This window comes from Microcebus murinus, chromosome 2 (assembly GCF_040939455.1).
Source record: "Microcebus murinus isolate Inina chromosome 2, M.murinus_Inina_mat1.0, whole genome shotgun sequence".
Taxonomy (NCBI): domain Eukaryota; kingdom Metazoa; phylum Chordata; class Mammalia; order Primates; family Cheirogaleidae; genus Microcebus; species Microcebus murinus.
The window spans coordinates 117,971,737-117,993,774 of record NC_134105.1 but is presented as its reverse complement, the minus strand read 5'-3'; the positions used below and the strand labels follow the sequence as shown (position 1 = coordinate 117,993,774).

The following is a 22,038-nucleotide window of genomic DNA, read 5'->3' as shown; positions in this document are numbered from 1 at the left end:
ATTTTGATGAAATCATTTCACTGAATTTTTTCTTCTGTTGTTTTTGGGGTTTTTGGGATTTTTGGTATCACATTTAAGAAATCTCCCCCCCCCCCCCCCCCCCGCAAAAAAAAAGAAATCTTTCCCAAAGCCAAGGTCACTGAGATCTTCAGTCATGTTTTCTTCTAAGAGTTTTCTAGTTTTGGCTTTTACATTTAGGCCTGTAACCCAATTTAAATTAATTTTTGTATATGGTTGAAGTAAGGATGAAGTCTTTTTTTGTTTGTTTTGTTTTTGACATATGGCCATCCAGTTGCTCCATCAGCATTTGATGAAAAGCTTATCCTTTCCTTATTGTGAATTACCTTGGTATCTTGTCAAAAATTAATTGACCTGATCAATCCTTTACAGTTATGATTAGGAAGGGCTCTCATACAGGTCTTGGTTTATATTTGTAAAGTCAGGAAGAACAAAATTATTGTGGGAGTTTTCTCTGGGGATTAATGTAGAGGAATATGCCTGAGAGGAAACGTTAACCTCTTACTTTGTTAAAATGTCAGATTTTTTTGTAAAGACTATTTTTTTTCCCCAAATGCAAACATTTTATAAAAACTAATTGAAATCCATGATTCAGTGAACAAAAAGAGTTTATAGGGGTCAGGCATGATGGCTCATGCCTGTAATCCCAGCACTTTGGTAGGAGGCAGGAGGATCACTTGACACTAGGAGCTCGAGATCAGCCTGAGCAATGTAGTGAGACTACATCTCTACAAATAATTAAAAATTAATTAAAGTCATAAAAAGAAAGAGTTTACAGGATAGAAAGAAAATCCAGTAACAGGAAATAGTAACATTTTTGGCAGGAATGTCATATGATGTGGGGAGATAATTTTCTACAGGTGATAAGATTTCCATAGAGTGACAAAGCTAGTTGTTTACAGAGCCACTGTGGCGAGAAGCCTTAGTTAAAAATGAACTCAAGCTTTGCGCAGTGGCAGTATCGTAGCCAATGAGGTTTATCCGAGGCGCGATTATTGCTAATTGAAAACTTTTCCCAATACCCCGCCATGACGACTTGAAATATAGTCGGCATTGGCAATTTTTGACAGTCTCTACGGAGACTGAAAAAAAAAAAAAAGAAAAAATGAACTCAATATTGAAAAGAAAGCCAGATGCTTTGGATAAATAAGTGATTGCCTGAATGTAAATTAGACACCCTTTTGAGAAACACTTGACTCTTCAGGCTAACATTGTATCACTGGAGGTCCCAAATAATTCTGCATGTCTTCCAAAAGGCCTGACAACCAAATCAGCACACTTGTTTAGAATGCAACTTCCACATCCTGTGCTTCTGTGTATGGAAAGGGAGACAAACCAAATAAAGCCCCCCCCCATTTGGGTAACAAAGACTGCCAAGGAATGGGGTCAGTGTTCCCTAAAGTTCTTGATATAACTTTAAAAAATTAAGTGACACCTATATTCACAGTAGCAGTATTCACAATAACCAAAAGGTAGAAACAACCCAAGTGTCTATCAACAGATGAATGGATAAACAATATGTGGAATATACAGAAATAGAATATTTTTCAGCCTTAAAAAGGAAGGAAATTCTGACATAGTACAACATGGATGAACCTTGAAGACATACTGCGCTAAGTGAAAGAAGCCAATCATGAAAGGAAAACTATAGGTACTTACATGAGGTACCTAGAGTAATCAAATTCATAGAGACACAAAATAGAATTATGGTTGCCAGGGGCTATGAGAAGGGGCAATGAAGAGGTAGTGTTTGATGGTATAGAGTTTCAGTTTTGCAAGATGAAAAAGTTCTGGAGATGGATGATGGTGATGGCTGCAGCACTATGTGAATGTATTTAATGCCATAGAACTTAAAAATGGTTAGAATAGTAAATTTTATGTTATATAGATTTACCATAATAAAAAAATTATTGACCATATATTTGTGGCTCTATTTCTAGACTCTGTGTGTCTATGTTATATCAGTAGCCCACTGTCTTGATTACTATAAGGTCATATTAAGTCACAAGGTATAGTGTATGTCCTCCAACTTTGCACTCCCTCTTCCAAGTTCTTTTGGCTATTGGAGGGTCTAAGCATTTTCACATAAATTTTAGAATTATCTTGTCAGTGTCTACAAGAAAGCCTGGTGGAATTTTGGTTGAAATTGCATTAAATCTATATAGATCAATTCAAGGAGAATTAACATCTTAACAATATTGAGTTTTCTGGTCTATGAACGTAGTACATCTTTTTATTTATTTAGGTACTTAATTCCTCTCAGCAGTGTTTTTGTGTAATTTTCTGTGTCCAGATACTGTACATTTTTTTTTGTCAAGTTGGTCCTTAAGTATTTCATACTTTCTAATGCTACTAAAAATGGCCTTTCAGAGTTCTTTTAAATTTCTTATTCCTTGCTAGTGTGTGGAAATACAATTGATTTTTATAAGTTAACCTTGTATTCTGCAATCTTACTAAAACTCACTTATTACCTTTGGTAGTGTTTTCATAGATTCCATTTTTTTTCTATATTGACAATTATGTTGTCTGCAAATAAAGGCAGTTTTTCTTCCTTCTATGTGTATGCCTTTTATTTCTTTCTCTTTCCTTATTGCTTTGGCTAGAACCTCTAGTACAATATTGAATGGAAGTATTAAGAGAAAATAACCTTCCTTTGTTCCTGATTCCCTTATTAAAAAATGTTTATTCTTTCACCATTAAGTTTAACTTTTATTGTAGATGTTTTTTGTAGATAACTTTTATCAGTTTGAGCAACTTTCTTTCTATTCGTAGTTTGCTAAGAGTTGTTATCATTAATTGATGTTGGATTTTGTTCACATATTTCTTCTGCATCTATTGAGATGAATTATATGGTTTTTCCTTTTTTGTCTGTGAATTATGTTGATTGGTTTGAAGTTTTTTGGTTTTTTTTTGAGACAGAGTCTCACTTTGTTGCCCAGGCTAGAGTGAGTGCTGTGGCATTAGCCTGGCTCACAGCAACCTCAATCTCCGGGGCTCAGCGATCCTACTGCCTCAGCCTCCCGAGTAGCTGGGATTACAGGCATGCGCCACCATGCCCGGCTAATTTTTTGTATATATATTTTTAGTTGGTCAATTAATTTATTTCTATTTTTGGTAGAGACCGGGGGGGGGGGGGGGGGGTCTCGCTCAGGCTGGTTTCGAACTCCTGACCTTGAGCAATCCGCCCGCCTCGGCCTCCCAGAGTGCTAGGATTACAGGTGTGAGCCACCACACCTGGCCCTGGTTTGAAGTTTTAAGCCAATCTTGCATTCCTAGGATAAAGCCTACTTGATCATCATGTATTATCCTTTTAAAACATTGTTGGAATCAATTTGCTAAGATTTTGTTAAGAATTTTTGCATCTGTATTCATAGGAGATACTGGTTGCTTGATAATTATATCTTTTTCTTGTTATATCTTTGGTTTTCATAATAGATTAATGCTACCGCAAATAATGAGCTGGGAAATGTGTCTTCAGTTTTTCAGAAGAGTTTGTGTAGAATTGGTATTATTTCTTCAATAAATGTTTGGTAGAATTCACTATTGAACACATCTAGTCTTGGAATTTTCTTTATGATATTTTTTACTTTTGAGTTTAAAATAATTTTAGACTTATAGAAGAGTTGCATAGATAGTATAGAGAGTTCCTCTTTACCCTTCACTTAGCTTCCCTTAATAAATCTTATATAACCATGGTACATTTGTCTTTAGTGATGTCTCCCCACCCCTGTATACGCAAAGCATTCCTATTAGTAATTTATGTCTTCTCTCTTTTTTTGTCCTGGTTTGTCTGGCTATTAGTTTATAAATTTTTAATCTTTAAAGAACCGGCTTTTGGTTTTGTTTTCTTCCACAACTATTTTAAACTCTCAAGTTACTTAATAGATGAAACAAACATAGCTGCCAGTTTTTTAAACCTATAGTTAGGATAATTTTAATTTAAAATTTTTAGATTCTATTTCACTTTGTGGTTTCCTCATTTAATGACTTCTCTTCCTTGCTTTTCAGTTGACCAATTCTTGTGAATTCTTGCTTAGTTTTTAGGAATGGCCTCCAGTTCAGAATATTAATTTTCTCTATGAAATTAAATGTTTAACATCATTTTTGAATGGAATACTGTTCCAGCATTCTAAAGCTTAGTTAGATTTTAAAGACTTTAAGGAAAAGGCTTAGCTTAGCGGTGTTAAGGCAAAATGATATATTCATATTCATAAGTTATGTTAAATAAATTTCAGTAGACAGTTTGATTTTTTTCCACCAAAAATGTTTTTTTATCAGTAGCTGTATTTTTTCACCTCCTTGAAAAATTTGTATATCTAGAAATTTAAGAACTAGTTTCTTTTGAGTTTTGTGATTTATACCTTATTCTCTGTCTTCAGAAGAATAATAATTACTTAAAATATCCAAAAGTTTCCATTTTGAGAATACTAAAATGGATTGGTTACGGTGATATATACTTGACTCTCATAAAGAGAAAATAATTTGAGAATGTTAATTTTTTTTTTTTTTTTTTTTTTTTTGAGACAGAGTCTCACTGTGAGCTAGGCATCAGCCTAGCTCACAACACTCTCAAACTTCTGGGCTCAAGTGATCCTTCTGCCTTAGCCTCCCAGGTAGCTGGGACTACAGGCACACACCACCATGCCTGGCTAATTTTTTCTATATATTTTTAGTTGGCCAATTTCTTTCTAGTTTTAGTAGAGAGGAGGGCTCACTCTTGCTCAGGGTGGTTTCAAACTCCTGACCTTGAGTGATCCTCCTGCCTTGGCCTCCCAGAGTGCTAGGATTACAGGCATGAGCCACTGCACTCGGCCTCTATTTTTAGTAGAGACAGGGTTTCCCTCTTGCTCTGGCTGGTCTCAAACTCCTGAGCTCAAAAGGATCCTCCTTCCCCCCTCCTCCCGCCTCGGCCTCCCAGAGTGCTAAGGATTACAGGCGTGAGCCACTGCGCTCAGTCTAATATTTTCTTAATTTCTTGTATTTCCCCTTTGCTATGTTGATAAGTTTATGATTAATAATCAAAAATTATACTTGAAGATTTTTAGTTTTGAGTGAATGTTTTTTTTCTATTTATCTCTGTCAATCAGCATTTCATCATAGCCTAAATTCAAAGTGAATTGCACTGTTAGCTTTTCTGCAATTGACCATAAAGGTATTCATATTTACTGGTAGTTTAGTTGCTATGGTATTTCAGAGTTTAATGATCACAAACTAAGGATTATTAAACCTTAATCTCTCTGAAAGTGTTAACATTCAGAAGAATTAGGTTAATTGTGGACAACAGTAAGTACCAATGAAGTAAAGATATAATTACATACTATTGAGTTCCACCACTACCAGTAAAATGTGGTTCCTTATAATAAATGACTAATCCATGTTTAGGATTTAGCCTGATTGCGTGTGTGTGTTTTGTTTTAGTTTGTTTTAAGTGCTGTCATTACTAATATGTACTTCGTATTTTTGTTTTTAGAAGGGGACCATCTGGACCAAGATTTGGACCTAGAAATGATAAAATTAAGCAGTAAGTTCCTGAGATATTAATTTGTTTAAATGATCATTATATTTCTACATGGACCAGGAATTGGCCACAGCCTAATTTTGTAAATAAAGTTTTATGGGAACATAGCCATGCACTTTTGTTTTCATGTTATCTATAGCTGCTTTTGAGTTACAATGGCAGAGTTGAGAGTGGTTGTGACCAAGTTGTGACAGATTTTATGACAGAATCTTAAATATCTGCTATATGTCTGGTCCTTTACAGAAAAAATTTGTTGACTCCTGATGTAGACAAAATATAACTATTATTTTATAGTTATAGACAAAATATTTTTATAGTTATAGACAAAATATAACTATTATTATATAACTAATATTTTGTCTACAACTATATTTTATCTATAGTTATATTTTTTCTATATCAGGAGTCAACAAATTTTTTCTGAGTTATAAAAACCTAATCCTTTTTATTTTCACAAAGCTACCTGTGGATTATAGCTAAGGAAGTACAGCATTGTTGGCTTCTCTTAAATTGATCACCTTATGTCAAATTTACTTATTTAGGATAATCTAAAGATCTATTTTGGTTTTAAATCTATAACTTGATTCCTTTGAATCACTTGAGGGAAGGCTCTAGAAACTGACCAAGCTATAAAGACTAACGAGGGAAGGTAAACTGAATGGCCCAGGTTCAGGATCTAAACAAGGATAATAATCACTACCCTAATCCTGAGTATAGCTGGCGCATAGTGGGAAGGGTACCGTAATGGAGTATCTTGTTATTAGTGAGATGCTTGGGCTTTAGTCAGATATTGGTGTGAGGAAATATATCCATACTTAACCTAATTCTAACTAATGGGTTTAGAGATTCAGCACCAAAGTTCCAACAAATTGATTAGAGTACCAGACTGAGTACATTAATTTTCTATTGCCGTGTAACAAATTACCATGAATTTAGCAGCTTAAGACAACACACCTTTATCATCTCAGAGTTTCCTTGGATCAAGAGTTCAGGAACTGTTTAGGTGGGTCTTTGGCTTAGGGTCTCACAAGCCTACAATCAAGTTGTTGCCACGCTGCAATGCAATCTCCTTTGAAGCTCATGACCAAGCTCAGGTGGTTGTCGACAGAGGTCATTTCCTTGCAACTGTAGAGCTCATGGTGCTTATTTTTTCAAGGCCAACAGAAGAGAGAAACTCTACAGCTTCAAGTCTCTGATTTGGCTAATAAAGATCCAATGAGCAACTTTTATCTTTTTTTTGCCCCTAGACAACATGATGTTGGGAACAAACCACTTTTAGATACCATTTATTACTTACATAGGAAAAGGAAAGAGTTTTCGGGCTCATTGTCTCACATAACAAAATGATGATACCAAAACAAAAGGGCCAGTGGCTGCGACATGAGTTGTGGGATACCCTATTGCACAGGAGCCTCTTCTAGACTGTGGTTTTTATAGTTTGCTGACGTAGCCTGCAGGAAGTTCATACCTTATCAGAACCTGAGAGGTAGTAAGAAACAGTCTTAGGACAGTCTCCTAAGGGAGACGGAGTTGAAGGCCTCACAAGCCACTCATTCTCTTGTGTTCCAGGGTGATCACAAGGCATTCGGCCAAGACTCAGACTAGGTGTGGTTCAAGCCTGTGTGGCATATGTTGATGCCTGCAAGGGTGCCGCTGAGCCATTCTCCTACCCTGAGCCAGAGTGATTTCTGTATCCACTCACATAGTCTTGTTCTCTTATACCTCAGCTGCCACTGGAGAAGGTGACTCCACTGATGACATACCTGTTTTTTGTCCTCCTAGTGTGCTTTGTTTCCTGTCTGATATCCTTCGGCAGAGTGAGCCTAGTGTGGAGTGTGGCTGTTGTGTCTTTCGAGTATGACTTTCCAGCTGAATCCCCAAACCACTACCAGTTGTAAAGAGTAGGCATTGAAGAATATATGTCTATGTTAGTAAGTGCCAAACACACAGACACACATGAATATGTAGATGTATGTATTAAACTACCACAATAACTTTGGCAGTCACAGACTTTTATAATAGTAAGGAATCGTTGTGTAAGTATAGTGGTTCTTACTCTAGAACCAAAGGCTTGCCAGATTTAGTTAGAAGAAGGTCAGTCATCAAACACATAAAGTAAACCTTGATGGCCGAACCTCATGAGTGCTTGTCTGTACAAGGCATGACTCATCAGTGTGCCCAAGATGGCAGAGCACACCTTACCACACAACTTGCCCAAGGACAAATCCCCAACATTAGTGTTTAGTACCCAAAATTGCTAGCACTGGACACCTTCTTTATAGTTAAGATATGTTATCACTACTTGCTTTGTAACATTTCCATACAGAGTATTTCTTGACTACATAGATCAGCATTTTTGGTTTGTTTGAATTGTTACTAATTATTAATGTTATTAACAGATTAATCACACCAAAAATACCCAACGTCACTTTTTAAGGAAGTTTCTTGGGGAAACATTTTAAATATTCACATATCTACATAAAATTTATGATTCTCCTTGGAATGTTTCCTTTGCATTTAAATTTTAAATGGCATTATAAATGCCACCCTGGCGAATTGTAGACATTCTGTGTCAGGAGTAGGGAATCTCCAAACTTTAGCCTTGGTCCAACCAGCTTAACGTTTATAAGGCCCCCAGGGAATGTTCCATGATCTAACAGCAATATATATGTAGTTGCCAAAATACAACATAACTTTAAAATTTCTTTTGTCAACAGTACCTTAAAAGGCCACAAGATGGGGATGTTAACTATAAAAATATGTTCTATCTTTATAAAATACCCTTATTTATTTATACCCTTGAGTATATTTATTTATACCCTTGAGTGTGTGTTGCAGAGCATAAATTTTTCTCTTAGTGGAAGGGCAGTGACATTTATCTGGCATGTGGTAAGCATTAGGCACTGTCCTAAGTGTTTGAAAAACACTATCATACTTAATTCTCACAAGTAAGATAGAGATAATGAGTTTAAAATAGGCTAGCATAGTGACTTACAAAGTCACATAAATAGTAAGTGATAAAGCTGGATTGCAAACCCAAGTCTTTCTGAATACAGAACCCAGGATCTCTACAAGACAGCATGCAGCTTCCATGTTAATAATTAGAATAGAGATATTTCAGGAATACAGGTGTTGTCAGGCTCTAAGAGGATTTAAAATAGTATTAAAAATGTCTTTCCCTCTCTATATGTCTTTATCTTTTCCTGGTTATGTTTTCTTTTGTGCCCTGTCTTCTACCTTTTCAGCCTCCTTTAACTGGCCATGATATAAACTTCCACCTCTTCACAAACTTGCTTTTTCTTTGAGTGCATAATTTTCTATTTCAGTAAATGGCCAGCATCTATTCTTACTCACATGCTCAAATGATAAATCTAGGAATCCTCTACTCTTTTCTCTTTCCAATCCCTTCATCCACATCCAGTTAATCACTTAGTTCTTAAAATATTTCCTTCTCTTACATATATTTCCTTAGCCTAGAACTTTGCCACCATCCACCACCTCCTTTACTCTGCCCAATTCACTCTTGACCCCTCAAAACTCAGCACCAGGGTCTTGATGGCATCTCTGGTCAAGGCTGAATTTATTTAGGCTACATGACTGATACCATTTTCCTTCCATTATAGCATTTAACACAAAGTAGTATAATCATGGATATCACTTTTCCCCAGCGTACTGTAATCTTTCTAAATATCAGGCTCATAAACTTTGTATTGATATCCTTGATGAGTAGCATAATATTAATTACTTCTTAGTAAACACTTTTTTTTTTTTTGGAGACAGAGTCTCACTCTGTTGCCCGGCCTAGAGTGCCGTGGCACTCTAGCTTACAGCAACCTCCAACACCTGGGCTCAAGTGATCCTTCTGCCTCAGCCTCCTAGTAGCTGGGACTACAAGCATGTGTCACTATGCCTGGCTATATATATATATATATATATTTTTTTTTAGTTGGCCAGTTAATTTCTTTCTATTTATAGTAGAGACGGGGTCTTGCTCTTGCTCAGGCTGGTTTTGAACTCCTGACCTTGAGCTATCCGCCTGCCTTGGCCTCCCAGAGTGCTAGGATTACAGGCGTGAGCCACTGTGCTCAGCCAATAAACACTTTTTGACTGAATGAAATATTTATTTCAGAATAGAAAATAATTTGTTGAATGTTTACCTTGTACCATGTGCATTTCACATGACCTGGGAAATAAAAGGTTGAATTAGTTAGCCTGATCTTAAGGCATTTATAGTGTATATAATGGAATAAAACCAATGTGAAATGCAAATAGAAATCAGATTATTGTAACTGCTATGAAAATGTAAAAGATCATGGGGAAGTATGTTATCACTTGTTTTATAAACAAAATTATCTTTCATATTCAAGCAAATAAGTAGATCATTTTCTGCTATAAAAGTTTTGTTCTGAGTATGGAAACATCTTGGAATACAGAAACACAATCATGAGATTTTCCATTATTAAGGGTTATACAGTAACTGGATTAAGAGTGTCACACCAGCAGATGGTAATGTGTGAAGGAGAAAGCAACAATAATTTACTAATCACTTAGTAGAAAAATTAAAATGTGGAGTTCCCATTAGCCATAGGGATTTATTATATGTGTGCCGTGTTGTTGAGGTAACGCCTGTAGGTTTATGATAATCTATAATATTAAGAATCTGTAATTTTATGAATTCTGTTCCAATTAATCTGCCTCTATCCATGGAGTCTTTTGCTTATAGAGATTCTGGTTCTGTAACTATTTCTTCAGCTTTTTGTTTTTATTTTAAAATTATATGTAGTATAGTTATGTTAATATTCATAATGGCTATAATCTGATCATGTGTAGGAACTATAGAACATTTTGTCCATTCCTGTTTTAATGTACTCCCTTACTTTAGGCTGTTAATTATCCTCATTTGCACATAATGAAAAATAATTACCTGAGGATTTCAAAATTGATTCTTGATGTACAACGGCTATGCTTCTGTGTTATAGTTAAATGGAAGGCTTGACACTCGCTGCTTTATATCTCTTTCTCAAGTAGCTGGATATGCTTTGCAGGATTTGTACCCAAACTGTTCACTTATTCAGCAAATATGTATGGAATGCCCATTCTGCCCAAGCACCATTGTAGATACTGGGGCTACAAAAGTGAACAAAATAGGCAAGTTTACTTTCTAAATAATAGGGAGATTCTGAAAATGAGCATGTAAGTAAGTAAATAGAATGTACCATAGTTATTGGGATAGAGCATGTTGTTTCATAGTGCTAAGGTTAATGCAGTACATTCATTGTACATTCAAACATAAGTTCCATGAAGGCTGGAATTATTGTCTGTTTTGTTCGTTGTTGTTTTCCCAGAACCTAAAACAGGATGTAGTAGGTGCTCATTAATTATTTACTGGGTAAATTAATTTGTTGCATAGGTATTTGTGCCATTGTTCTTACATTGGGTGAACATCTTTAGCTTTCAGCTTAGGTGATCAGGAGTTAGAATAGGATGTCTTAGGAATTCAGGCATGCTTTCAGATCCGTTTGGACAGAAGAAAATTCTGCTGTCCCAGCTTGGTTGAGCATATCCTTGGTTCTTATATCCTTTAGTGGCATAATGTGTGGGAAGCACAGAACTCTGGGATATTGTGAGTAACCCTCAAGTCTATGTGTGGATAATCAGTGGGTATACATGATGCCTTTAATATGGGAGGGAGGTGACTATTAATATTCTGTGGCATAGTAATTGCTACTTGAATCTGAGAGTACTTCTGACTCCACCGATGTCTAAATGGGTCTTCTTTTTTTTTAAATCAGCTTGCTCAGGTTGAATTCATTTTGTTTTTAAAGCAAACTTTTTGAAGAAATAGCTTAGTGATAGGGAAAGGATAGAATTCTTTTTCAGAATTACACATGACCATGCTTCAGCCCGACTTATGGAGTTAGCTTGGCGAATAGTGTGGGGTAGAGGGCAGAATAGAGATCTGTATTGTGACAGTTTTTTAAAAGTCCCTTAGGTGATAACTGACACACTTCTTTCCCCTACTGGAAACACAATTGTGTATCTTTATTTATATGAATATATATTTAATATTTGTATACCATCATACATCACTTAACAGCAGGAATATGTCCTGAGAAATGGATCCTTAGACAATTTTGTTGTCGTGCAAGCATCATAGAGAGCACTTACACAAACCTAGATGGTATAGCCTCCTACACACCTAGGCTATATGGTCTAGCCTATTGCTTCTAGGCTACAAACCTGTATACATGTTCCTGTACTGAATACTATAGGCAGTGGTAACGTAACGGTAAGTATTTGTGTATCTAAACATAGAAAAGCTACAGTAAAAATACGATATTACAATCTATGGGACCACCATTGTAAATGTGATCTATTGTTAACCAAAAACATTGTTATGTAACACACAACTGTAGTTGCTAGTATTCCTGTGCTTTGAACATTTTTTTAGTTATAAGAACCATGAGTGTATTTCTCCTCTTAAATATTTCATTGTTGTGACTTATCAAGTAATTTAAGATAATGACTTGTGGTTAGAGCAACAGAAGAAAACTAGACACTTAGAGTAATTAAGCACTTCTGTGTTGTGTATTCTGGAGCTAACTCCTGAGTGAGAGTAGGTAGCTGAGAACTAATTAATTATTAACTTTTTAAGTTTAGCTTAAATCTTCATTGAACAGTCTGAAATTTGGTAAAAACAGGCCCCTATCCCCTAATATAAGGAGTAAAAATATTTTCAATTTGAAGGACAGCAAAAGGTTTTTTCTTTTGCTTCCTGAGGGGTACAAAATATTCCCAGGTATTCCCTGGTTGTCTTAAGCCCTGTTTATGCTTAAGAGAAAGTGATGAGCAATGAAGAATTATACCCATTGAGCATCGGTGTCTCCTGGAATATGCCTTACATTTCTGTTTTGGAAACTAGATATTTTTTATAAGCTTCTAACATACCTATGCAAACTGCTGTGTTAGCCTTCATATATGAAATATATAGCAAAAGTAGGTTACAGCAGTGTCTGCGTGCTGCCACAACAGCCTGTTGAAAAGAAAATAAAACTGATTATTTAGAGTCAAGCTCTTTGACTAAATTCTGCAGTTACTGATCGTTCTGACAGCACATTTAATTTGCTTATGAGTTACATTACTAGTCAGAAGCAGGGCTAAAAACAAACTATCTTTAAGTTAAATATTATTTTAATTTTTCTAATGTTGTTTTTAATTATCTGTGTACTCAAGCCCACAAATGGAAGAACATTGCTACAAAGCCTTAAACTTACCTTTTATAGTTGAATAATTCTCTGAGAATTTGCTATTTTCTATCATGTCTAATGAAAGTTTCAAAAATTGTAAACATTCTCAGAAGAATAAATAATTTTTTAATCTTTTTTTAAACTAGTGTTCAGAATCAGGTGGATGAAGTTATTGATGTCATGCAAGAAAACATTACAAAGGTAATTGAGAGAGGGGAAAGACTAGATGAACTACAGGACAAATCAGGTACAGATACTTTATGTATTTCTTGATATTATTAATCTATATTTTGCTAGTTTATGTCTTCTCTCATTTGTCTAGCCATCATTTAGGAATATTGGCATAGGAAATTGGCCTTTGGTTCTTAAGTTTATGATTTTAATGGTTTAATTTTGTTATTCCTTTACTTTGAATCACCTTATTGTTATATTATTTCTTTAATCACTTGAGAATGGAGAATTTACATTGTTGAAGAGTTAAGAGTATAGCTGTTTCTTCTTTTGCCCTATTATGTTGATGTGCTTTGTGTTTCTCACGATCTCAAGGTCTAAAGATCTAATCACTTTTTTCAACACTTTCTGTGGCAACTTAGTAACTTTTCTTTACTAACAGATGTTCGCCTCAGTACCTGTAACAGTTCCTGGCACATATTAAGCACTGAAATATTGTTGGAATGGTGAATGACTGAATACCTGACTAATCCTTGACAGACTTGCTTAACCAAAAAAAACCTTGCTGAATCACTTTTGAAATTCATATTGTTTTTCTTTAAAATCACTCACTTTTGATATCTTTTGAGAATTTAACCTTCTCCACATGTAATTGTTTTCTTAGAAATATGCCAAATATTTGAATTTTTGAAGAGTATTTTCTTACTAGAATTCATAAGTTTATTTATAAGCATTGAAGCCCTGGAAAGATTTTCTTAATCTTATAATAAAAATGGATTGATTTGCAGCTGTTTTTTGCTTTTAGTTTTTGTTTTTTCACAATGTAGAATTCCAGAGTTTGTGGGTAGAGAAAAGGGAGGATGTTGTTTTCATGCTTAAAAGGGAATAAATTTGTGGAGGTAGAAATTAATATTTTCTTGTCTTTGTGTGATAGATAAAAGAATCCTGTTATGTCGTTTAATCCTTCTCTCCATCCTCTGTGTGATATAGAAAGCTTATCGGATAATGCAACTGCTTTTAGCAACAGATCCAAACAACTTCGAAGGCAAATGTGGTGGCGTGGATGCAAAGTAAGTAAATCAGAAGATACCAGATCAATTGTTCCTGTCTCAAGTGGGGTTCAAACACATGAAGAAAAAGGGCCTCTGGAGTGTAACCTCTGTGAGGACAGGGACTTCAGCTGTATGGCTGGCCGTTGTATCTTTTGAACCTGAGATATCATAGAAAATCAGTAATTATTTGTTGAATTTATTAATTACTTTTGGGATAGAAATAGCTAAAGGAATCAAGTGGTGCCTAAAAGGATATTTTCATAGATTTCTTCATAAAAGTAATCCACATTTTATTAATAACTTAGCTACCTCTAGACTTATCTTATAACAAATATACATTTTTCTTATAATTTATTATTAGTACTTTTTTGAACAACTTGTATAGTATTATATAGAGATTTTTTTAAAAAATAAGGTGGGAGCTAGAAAAAAATAGGATTTTTCTATTAAAAGGATGGGAGGAAGCAGCTTATATGTCAGAATTTGTTATGGCAAATGGAGTTAAGAAAAAAAAATCCCACTATTCCAGAGAAATAAGAAATAAAAGAAATTTTTAACTAGGAAAAAAATGAGAATAACTATATACTAATATATTCCTGAAAAAAAAAATTTCATAGAAATGAGTTTACCTCTTAAGTAATGTGTGGCTACTAATCATTAAACAGAAAGTGTTTCTCTTTTTTAAGATTTTGTAGTGAATTCCATGTCATGTGAGCAAATCTTTTTTTCTCCTGATTCTAGGCTTAATTTTTGTCTTTGTTGAAAATCTTAGACATTAACTTATTATTTTTAGTGTCTCATTTTCAAGTTTAGCAATAACTTTCTAAATCTGACTTTACCATATGCTAATGATTTCTTCCAGAGTTGCTCTGGATTTATTTATTTTTGTCTGTCTACTTATTGAATCATCTAACTTTCAGAAGTAGAACTGAGGAAAGAAACATGTTTCTTCCTCCCCCCTTACTTAGAATTAAATTTTTCTATTTTAAATTCTTTATTCTTTAAAGAATAAATTTCGGTTTCTATAGAAATTTTCTCTTCTGTAGACTAGTTTGGAAAAACAAAAAGTCCAAGAGCTATTCACCTCTTCTCTCCCCTCCACATACATGATGCATTCATGTAGCCACAAAAAGATGGTCGTAATGTGCATTTTGCCTAGCCTTTTTAAACTATATCTAAAGATTTTCATTTGGTACTTTATGGGGTTCAGATCAGAGAAACAGTGTGTTTATAAGGAGGAAAAGCCTATTGAATTATATTTTTAAACAATATCTGTATTACCTTAAGGACCTTGGGGACCACTAATAGCATTGACCAGACCATGTAATGAAAACCATTGTTCTACAGCCCTATGAAAAGAAAAAAAACCAAAAAAACATTGTTCTATAACTTAACAAAGATCATTCAGAGTAGCAAGTATTTCCCATTTGTTATTATTTTCTAATGCTTAGCTTTCTTCAATCTCACTGTACACAGTTAGTACTTAATTTTGCTACTTTTTATCTGGGGCTGCCGCGCTATGCCTACCATTTTCTAGATTGATTTCCATAATGGTGATTTTGGAAGGATTTTAAGAAAAAGAATATAGGGACAGAAAACAGATAAGGGTTTGCCAGTGGCTAAGGAGGATACAGTGGGGTTGGAGATTGACTACAACAGGGCACGAGGGAACTTTCTGGGGTAATGGTGGAAATGTCCTATACTTGATTGTGGTGGTAGTGATTAACAGCTGCATACAGTTGCTAAAGCCCATAAAAAGTACTTTAAAAATACAAATTTTGTTCTATGTAAAGTGTACCTCAGTAAACCTAACTTTAAAAATAAGTGAATAAAATTATCCAAAGGGTGGGGAGAGAGAATCACTAGCACCTCTTGTATGCATCTAGAGAGCCCTGAAGCTCTTATATGTTTAATGATAAACAAATTTTTGTCCATGTTCTTGGAAGAGGAGAGCTTTGCATGTGCATGAATATAATACTGCCATTTGGAGTTGTAAACATTTCCCTAAGGGTGTTAGAGACCCAGGGAAGAAAACTCTATTCATTGTGGTGTTTTAAAATTGATACTGATATTTGCATTTAAATCTCCTAAAGTTAAGCCTAGCACAAAACAATGGACATTTTGGGTAAAGTTGAAAAAACTACTGTAAAATTCCAAATTACTTTAGAAATGTTTTAGGTTTTAGGATGAAAGTGCTTTATAGTATAATATAGACCCAGACAGCTACTAAAAATTTAGCTCCTATCTCCATCTGTTCTGAGTTTATTTATACATTTTTTGGTTATCATAATTTATAATTTTAATAGGCACTGATTTCCAGATTGCAGAATTTCTGTATGTTTTCTGGGTCACTTTGTTATTGTCATGAATGAAATGCCACTAAAATGTCACCTGTTCTATTTTAGAAACATTTCATTAACTACTTCTGGTTTCTGTTAATATTAGTGATACTCATTAGAATGTTTCATTTGTTTGTAATAACTGAGTATCGTTTTTACTGAGTGAACCATCTTTAATTATTTTGAAAATGTTTGATGAAATAATGTTTGGTTTTAATTCATCAAGAAAATCAAATGAATTTATAATTTATGCATTTTAAGATAAATTCTGAGTGTGACAATTTTATATAGAAAGTTAATATGAGCTTAAAATATTAAACAGCTGACCAAGAACTAATCTTAAGGTTCCCCTCTCAGCTGTTAAACAAACATACAGAATGCATTTAGGCAAGTTACTTACTAAATGAGGTTATTCATGAAAAATATAAAATATAGTCCTCAAAATGGAGATAAAGGGCCAGGCACGCTGGCTCACACCTCAAATCCTAGCACTCTGGGAGGTCAAGGCGGCAGATTGCTCAAGGTCAGGAGTTCGAAACCAGCCTGAGCAAGAGTAAGACCTTGTCTCTACTAAAAAAAGAAAGAAATTAATTGGCCAACTAAAAATATATAGAAAAAATTAGCCGGGCGTGGTGAAGCATGCCTGTAGTCCCAGCTACTCGGGAGGCTGAGACAGAAGGATTATTTGAGCCCAGGACTTTGAGATTGCTGTGAGCTAGGCTGATGCCACGGCAGGCACTCTAGTCTGGGCAACAGAGTGAGACTCTGTCTCAAAAAAAAAAATGGAGATAAAAACACCAAGAAGAAAGTAAAGGGAGAAAAAAACTAACAGGATTCTTATATACTTTGAGAAAAGTCCTTTAAATTATGCTACCTTAGATTATATATATTGAACCATTTGAATTAGCTATCTATGTTATTTATCATATTTTGACACTTAAACAAAACAAGTTGCTAAAATATCATGGATTTTTCCTAGTCTCACATTAGAAATAAGCATGTGAAATCATAGACAAAAAGGTCCAGGCCTATGAATGCTTTTATTTTATTTCATTTTTTGAGACAAAGGCTTGCTCTGTTGCCTCAGCTAGAGTGCAGTGGCATCATCACAGCTCACTGCAACCTAAACTCCTGGGGTTAAGTGATCCTCCTGCCTCAGTCTCCCCAGTAGCTGGGACTACAGGCATACACCACCACGCACAGCTAATTTTTTCTATTTGTAGTAGAGACAGGGTCTTGCTCTTGCTCAGGCTGGTCTCAAATTCCTGGCCTCAAACAATCCTGCTGCCTCAGCCTCCTAGAGTGCTAGGATTATAGGGGTGAGCCACTGTGCCTGGCCCCCATGAAGGCTTTAATTGTTACTGTTTACTATCCAGTATAGCCTTGAACAATAAAATCCAGCCAACCAGAAACCCTCAAATTTGGTGAATTCTGATAATTTACAAAAGGATGCAAAACAGCCAGCAAGTTCATGTGAAAAGAAATTTGAAAATTTTTTTAAGGAATGCACCTATTTATTGAGAAGATTTAGTATAATATGGTGTAAATAGCACTACAGATAGTCTTAACTTTATTAACAAGTCAAACATTAATATTTTTGTATGACCTTTTATGTGTTGTAGATAAAAGCCATCATGGCTTTGGTTGCAGTTATCCTGTTGCTAGTGATTATCAGTAAGTATTTACTGGATTATTGCTTCTTGGGGATATCACTTGTTTTGGAGTTCATTATAATTCCCTTTTTAATTTATTTTCAGTTGACCTAGTATTTATACTAGAATTAAATAATTTTTCACCTGAGTCAGAATCTCTGAAAATGGCTCCTAAAGTGTACATAAAATTTTATGTGAATATGCAAATACACATTTTTACGAGGAAAGAGTCTGTATCTTTTTTCAGATTCTCAAAGGAAATCCCTGTCCTACACCCTTACTCTCAAGTCCAAAACATTCATTTTCTGTTTATTATTAACTTCCAGGTATGGAAGTTTGCATCTTGTAATATTATTTTGGAAGAATAAATCCAGATACGTTCTCTAGATGATGGGTTTTTTTGTTTGGTTTTTGTTTTATTCTGTATTCAAGCTTGATTTTAGTCATTAAAGCATAACTCCTTCCCCTCCTTTTTTCCTTAGTGTTCTTTTTAAGATCATTTTTAATATCTCCTTTTTTTCAAGGACTCTTTACCTATGTTTGCAGAGATTTTATGAAGATTTCGAAAGTCACTAAAAATAACCATTTGAAAGATTCTATTATAGTTTTCTTTTCTTTTTTTTTTTTTTTTTTTTTTTGAGACAGAGTCTCGCTTTGTTGCCCAGGCTAGAGTGAGTGCCGTGGCGTCAGCCTGGCTCACAGCAACCTCAATCTCCTGGCTCAAGCAATCCTCCTGCCTCAGCCTCCCAAGTAGCTGGGACTACAGGCATGTGCCACCATGCCCGGCTAATTTTTTGTATATATATATTAGTTGGCCAATTAATTTCTTTCTATTTATAGTAGAGACGGGGTCTCTCTCTTGCTCAGGCTGGTTTTGAACTCCTGACCTCGAGCAATCCGCCCGCCTCGGCCTCCCAGAGAGCTAGGATTACAGGCGTGAGCCACCGCGCCCGGCCTATAGTTTTCTTTTTAAATAGAAAAAAAGTTTTGTTACAAAAAAATGTAGTTGATCCTCATTGTTCATAGATTCTGTGTTTGCAAGTTCATTTACCAGCTAAAATTTATTTCTAAACCCTAAATCAGTACTCATGGTGCTTTCTCAGACATAGTGCTTTCTCTGCTGTTCAGAGCAGCAGAAAATTTGATTCTCCCAATCTCTGCATTCCAAGCTGACATCACACAAGGCCATCTCTGCCTTTTTATTTCAGCTCTCATAACATAAATGTGTTCTTTTTGTAGTGTTTTTAATGTCACGTTTTTCGTATTTTTGTATTTTTTTTGTCACTTCACTGTATAAAATGCCCCCCAAGCGCAGTGCTGAAGTGCTTAACACAAAAAGGCTGTGCTGGGTCTTGACGGGAAAATACGTGCATTAGGTGAGCTTTGTTCAGGCATGAGTTGTGGTGCTATTGGCCGTGAGTTCAATGTTACTGAATCAACACTCTGTATTAGATAAAATGTCTTTAAACAGAAACACACATAAAGCAAGATTTTATATTGATTGGTTGACAAAAATGTAGTAGCTAGAGGCTCACAGGAATTTAACCCTGTATTTTCCATAGGAGCAGTGGTTCAGTATTTGCTAGTTCATTGTTTATAGTGACTTTCAATTATATATATATATATGGTGGACAATGTATAAAATGTGAAATAGCATAAGGAAGGAAATAAAATTCACCTATGATCTTACCACATAGAGATAGCTGCCATTACTGTAACTATTATATATACTTCTAGTCTTTTGCTATTAATATATAAGCATGGTTTTCAAGAACTAATATATGTATACTTTTAAATAAATATATTATGAATATTTTCCCATTTTATTATTAAATAATATTTTAGCATCTGTATGATTTGGTTATGTCATAATCTTTTTGATCAAGATGCTAGACATTTAGGTTGTTTTATCATATGTATTGCTTCTCCTTTCCCACTTGTTATTTATTTTCTCAGATAAAAATTCAGTCCTTATTACTCATTTCTCTAAGAGTGAACACAGCTACATTTAGGAATATTGGTTCTAACATAACATGAATCTGATTTTGATAAACTTTTTTTCATTTTTTTCTCTTACAGTTCTTATTGTTGTGAAATATCATACTTGATTTGATGACAGAGATCTTCATTAAACAAGATCTGGGACAATAATAATAAAAGATTGCTGCATAATTTAAGTGAAACCCATGTATATAACTTTCAAAACTTCTTTTTCAAGAAACTAAGAGGCAAGTATCATTTCAAATTGGAGCATTGAGAATGTCCAATTATCTTCCTTTCTTCTAAGAAAATGTGTTTTTAATAATTATGTTTAAGGTGAAGATAACCAACCTCTATTTTGCCATATTCCAAGGATCTAATTTGAAACTAGATACTTGCCACTTCATAATTTGTGTATATAGCTAAACACTGATGACAATATTTCATACTAACATTATTAATGGCATAAGGACTTGCATTATTACATTAAAGTCTGGGTGAGGCTGGGGGTCAGAAAGACCATGTAGAGTACCAAGTCATTATGCTGAAAGAGATGCATAACTATCTGTCAATATTTGCACAAATATTCTTTTCATATTACAGTTGCTTCGCAAGCAATTTCTACATATTTATGGGTGTAACAAAAGCGCTAAATGTTGTAAATGTTGCTGCCTTTAGCTATGACTAAAAACATTCCAGTAAACCTATTTTTGACTGTATGAGGGAATGTGTAGTAATTTTTTGGCATTTGGATTATGGAAATGGGAAATTTAAACAGTGTGAAAAATATAGTATGGCACCATAAAACTGGAGATAATAAAATTATTGAAGAATGTCATTGGAGTATTTGAAAATGACCAATATATGGCTACCAATCATGGTCCAGTCTGCTTTCAGTTAAATTCCAATAAGAAGCGACCAGTCAGTCCTAATGTGAATAAATGAAACCTGTAGGTAACTTATTCCTTAAATTTATTTTCATTAATAGTTTTTTCTCTAACTTTATCCCTTTTACCAAAGTGTTAAAACTAGCAAAATCATCTGCTTTGAATTTTATGTCGTTGCATTCTCTGATCAACCTTGAGGAGATGCATGTTGTACAATCAAGTGTTAAATCAACTCACAATAATGAGTAGTAAAACGTCAAGAGCCTACGTAATTTACATATAGGCTAATCAGTAACCAAATGCTGGAGAGTCACCATTAATCTCAGTCTATTTTTATACTGATAAAATGTGTTAACTTTAAAGTGTGCCAATCTGTTTGTATTGTTTAAACAAGTCAGAGTGAAAATACACTGTCCCCTAATCTGTAGGAGGAGGAAACTTTATAATAAAATTGGTGATTCTGCAGAAACTTGTGCAGTTGGACATCTTGAGTGTGTGTGTGTGTGTGTGTGTGTGTGTGTGTATATATATATCCCTAAAGTAGAAATAGTGTTAATAGAAATTAGTAGTATTTAATGGGGAAAAATGATTCTGTATAGGATTTATGTCTTTGGTCATTTTAATTCAAAATGAAAGAAACATAGAATCTGGGGTTTTTGTTTTTAAAATTCTACAGGACTAGTACTAGGAGGCAAAAATGTTCTATTCAGAATGGAAAGTAATTTGAAGGGAGAAAGAAGATTAGGAGACAGTCAAGACCCCTGCAGGTTATGAAGATCTAAATGTAATTGCTAAATTATGTAGTTTGCTTAGAGCATTAACAAGGAGATAAAGGTCTTACATATTATGGAGTGTTGTCTCTTCTCTCCACTCTTTGTAGATGTCAGTTAATGTAAACAGCTTCTGAGCTACTAATAAATCCTTTAACAAAATAGGATACCCAGGAAAATGTGCATTTTTAGAATTTCAGTAACTATTAGCTCTGAAATGGAAGTGTTTTAACTGAATGGACAGATTAAGTCTTAAAATATGTATATATGCCCTTTGTTTGGATTGGAGCTAGACTCATCAGTGGTTAACTTTCCATTAGTTGGTGTAGAAATCTAGTTTCTCCCTAAATATATCAGTGCAGATGAAAATTATTTCTTAAAAAGAATCCATATTTTGGCCGGGT

The 22,038-nt window shown here is 34.6% G+C and overlaps 1 protein-coding gene and 1 non-coding gene across 3 annotated transcripts in view; both read left to right on the top strand.

Annotated features, from left to right (window-relative positions):
• Positions 1–21,164, top strand: part of VAMP4 (vesicle associated membrane protein 4) — a 38,850-nt gene extending 17,686 nt beyond the window's left edge. For both annotated transcript variants that reach the window (XM_012765136.2, XM_012765137.2), the window contains exons 4-8: positions 5,489–5,539; positions 12,930–13,030; positions 13,945–14,024; positions 17,968–18,019; positions 20,077–21,164. In XM_012765136.2, the coding sequence (XP_012620590.1) occupies positions 5,489–5,539; positions 12,930–13,030; positions 13,945–14,024; positions 17,968–18,019; positions 20,077–20,105 (313 nt within the window). In that variant the 3' untranslated portion in view covers positions 20,106–21,164. The remainder of the gene's footprint in view (positions 1–5,488; positions 5,540–12,929; positions 13,031–13,944; positions 14,025–17,967; positions 18,020–20,076) is intronic.
• LOC142869649 (U4 spliceosomal RNA) lies at positions 960–1,100 on the top strand. Its single transcript, XR_012918229.1, has one exon. It is a non-coding gene; the product is annotated as a U4 spliceosomal RNA (small nuclear RNA).
• Positions 21,165–22,038: the final 874 nt, after the last annotated feature.